We start from the raw sequence: 1,013 nt of genomic DNA, 5'->3' as shown, positions 1-1,013 counted from the left end.
ATGTTGTACAGTTCAACTTCTGCTACCTCAATTAGATTATGAAGCCATTATTTCATACAAAATGGGATCCACAGTGTTTCGCAGTTTTTCAGTCTAAGCGACTTCTTCAAGATTAGATTTACTTACACTAAACATTAATTTACTTACGAGTTAACATTTACTTCTGTTCAAAGCAAGCTACCTACATGGATCTCGACTAATAATTAACCCAGTAATAAATATAATTAATTTAATATACCATCCTAGCTCTTTGTGAGCCTGTTTCCTTGGACTGAACTTTGATAATTTACCTGTACAGATTTGTAACTTGCTGCCACAAAGAAGTGACTCCAAATTCATTAACGGGAAAGTGACACAAAATAATTAATTTAATCAGCTAACACAAAGAAAAGTGCTCTAGGGTTGAGTTGGGAAGCGTAACTTACCCTTGGATCTTCGAACCAAAGTAGGTAGAAGTAAAAATACTTGTCATCTCTCCAAGTTACAGATGTATTGCCCTTGTACAGGTATTCATACGCAAAGTTAACCATGTCCCAAACCTTATAGAATAACACATATTAATATCATTTAGTCAAGGAGACAGAATTATAACTTTGAAAGCAAAATCATTAGTTTCACAGCCCCTCAACTGATATTATTGTCCTTTAAGCAATTACAATGTACTCCAAGACATCACTGTATAGTAAGCTAATTAAACAAAAACTGCTTGTTTAAGTACAGAATATAAACAAGGAAAAATAAACCAAAATAACTGTTTCTTACTTACCAACGTTATTTGTTATGAAACTTGTAGATTACAGAATATGAAAAAACACTAAAAAAATGCACTGAATAAAACAACGATTTTCTTTAACTCTAAAGAAAACTTGTAAGCCTGATTGATGTCAAGATGTCATAAAACTTTATTCACAGTTAAAATCATAAATAATATTCAACGTTGTAATTCACTCCTGAGGATGACGTTGTAACGTCGAAACATGTAGAGTCGTCAACTTTTTGAAGGCCATAGATAG

At 32.4% G+C, this 1,013-nt stretch overlaps 1 protein-coding gene across 1 annotated transcript in view; it reads right to left on the bottom strand.

Annotated features, from left to right (window-relative positions):
• Positions 1-425: 425 nt before the first annotated feature.
• Positions 426-1,013, bottom strand: part of LOC106465335 (Hermansky-Pudlak syndrome 1 protein homolog) — a gene marked incomplete at its 3' end in the record, with an annotated part of 27,751 nt that continues 27,163 nt past the window's right edge. The window contains exon 15 of the mRNA XM_013925550.2: positions 426-539. Coding sequence (XP_013781004.2) covers positions 426-539 — 114 coding nt within the window. The remainder of the gene's footprint in view (positions 540-1,013) is intronic.

The sequence above is a fragment of the Limulus polyphemus genome, unplaced genomic scaffold, assembly GCF_000517525.1.
Source record: "Limulus polyphemus unplaced genomic scaffold, Limulus_polyphemus-2.1.2 Scaffold1911, whole genome shotgun sequence".
NCBI classification, from domain to species: Eukaryota; Metazoa; Arthropoda; class Merostomata; order Xiphosura; family Limulidae; genus Limulus; species Limulus polyphemus.
The sequence above is the reverse complement of the archived record's forward strand: the minus strand, read 5'-3'. Positions and strand labels throughout refer to the sequence as shown.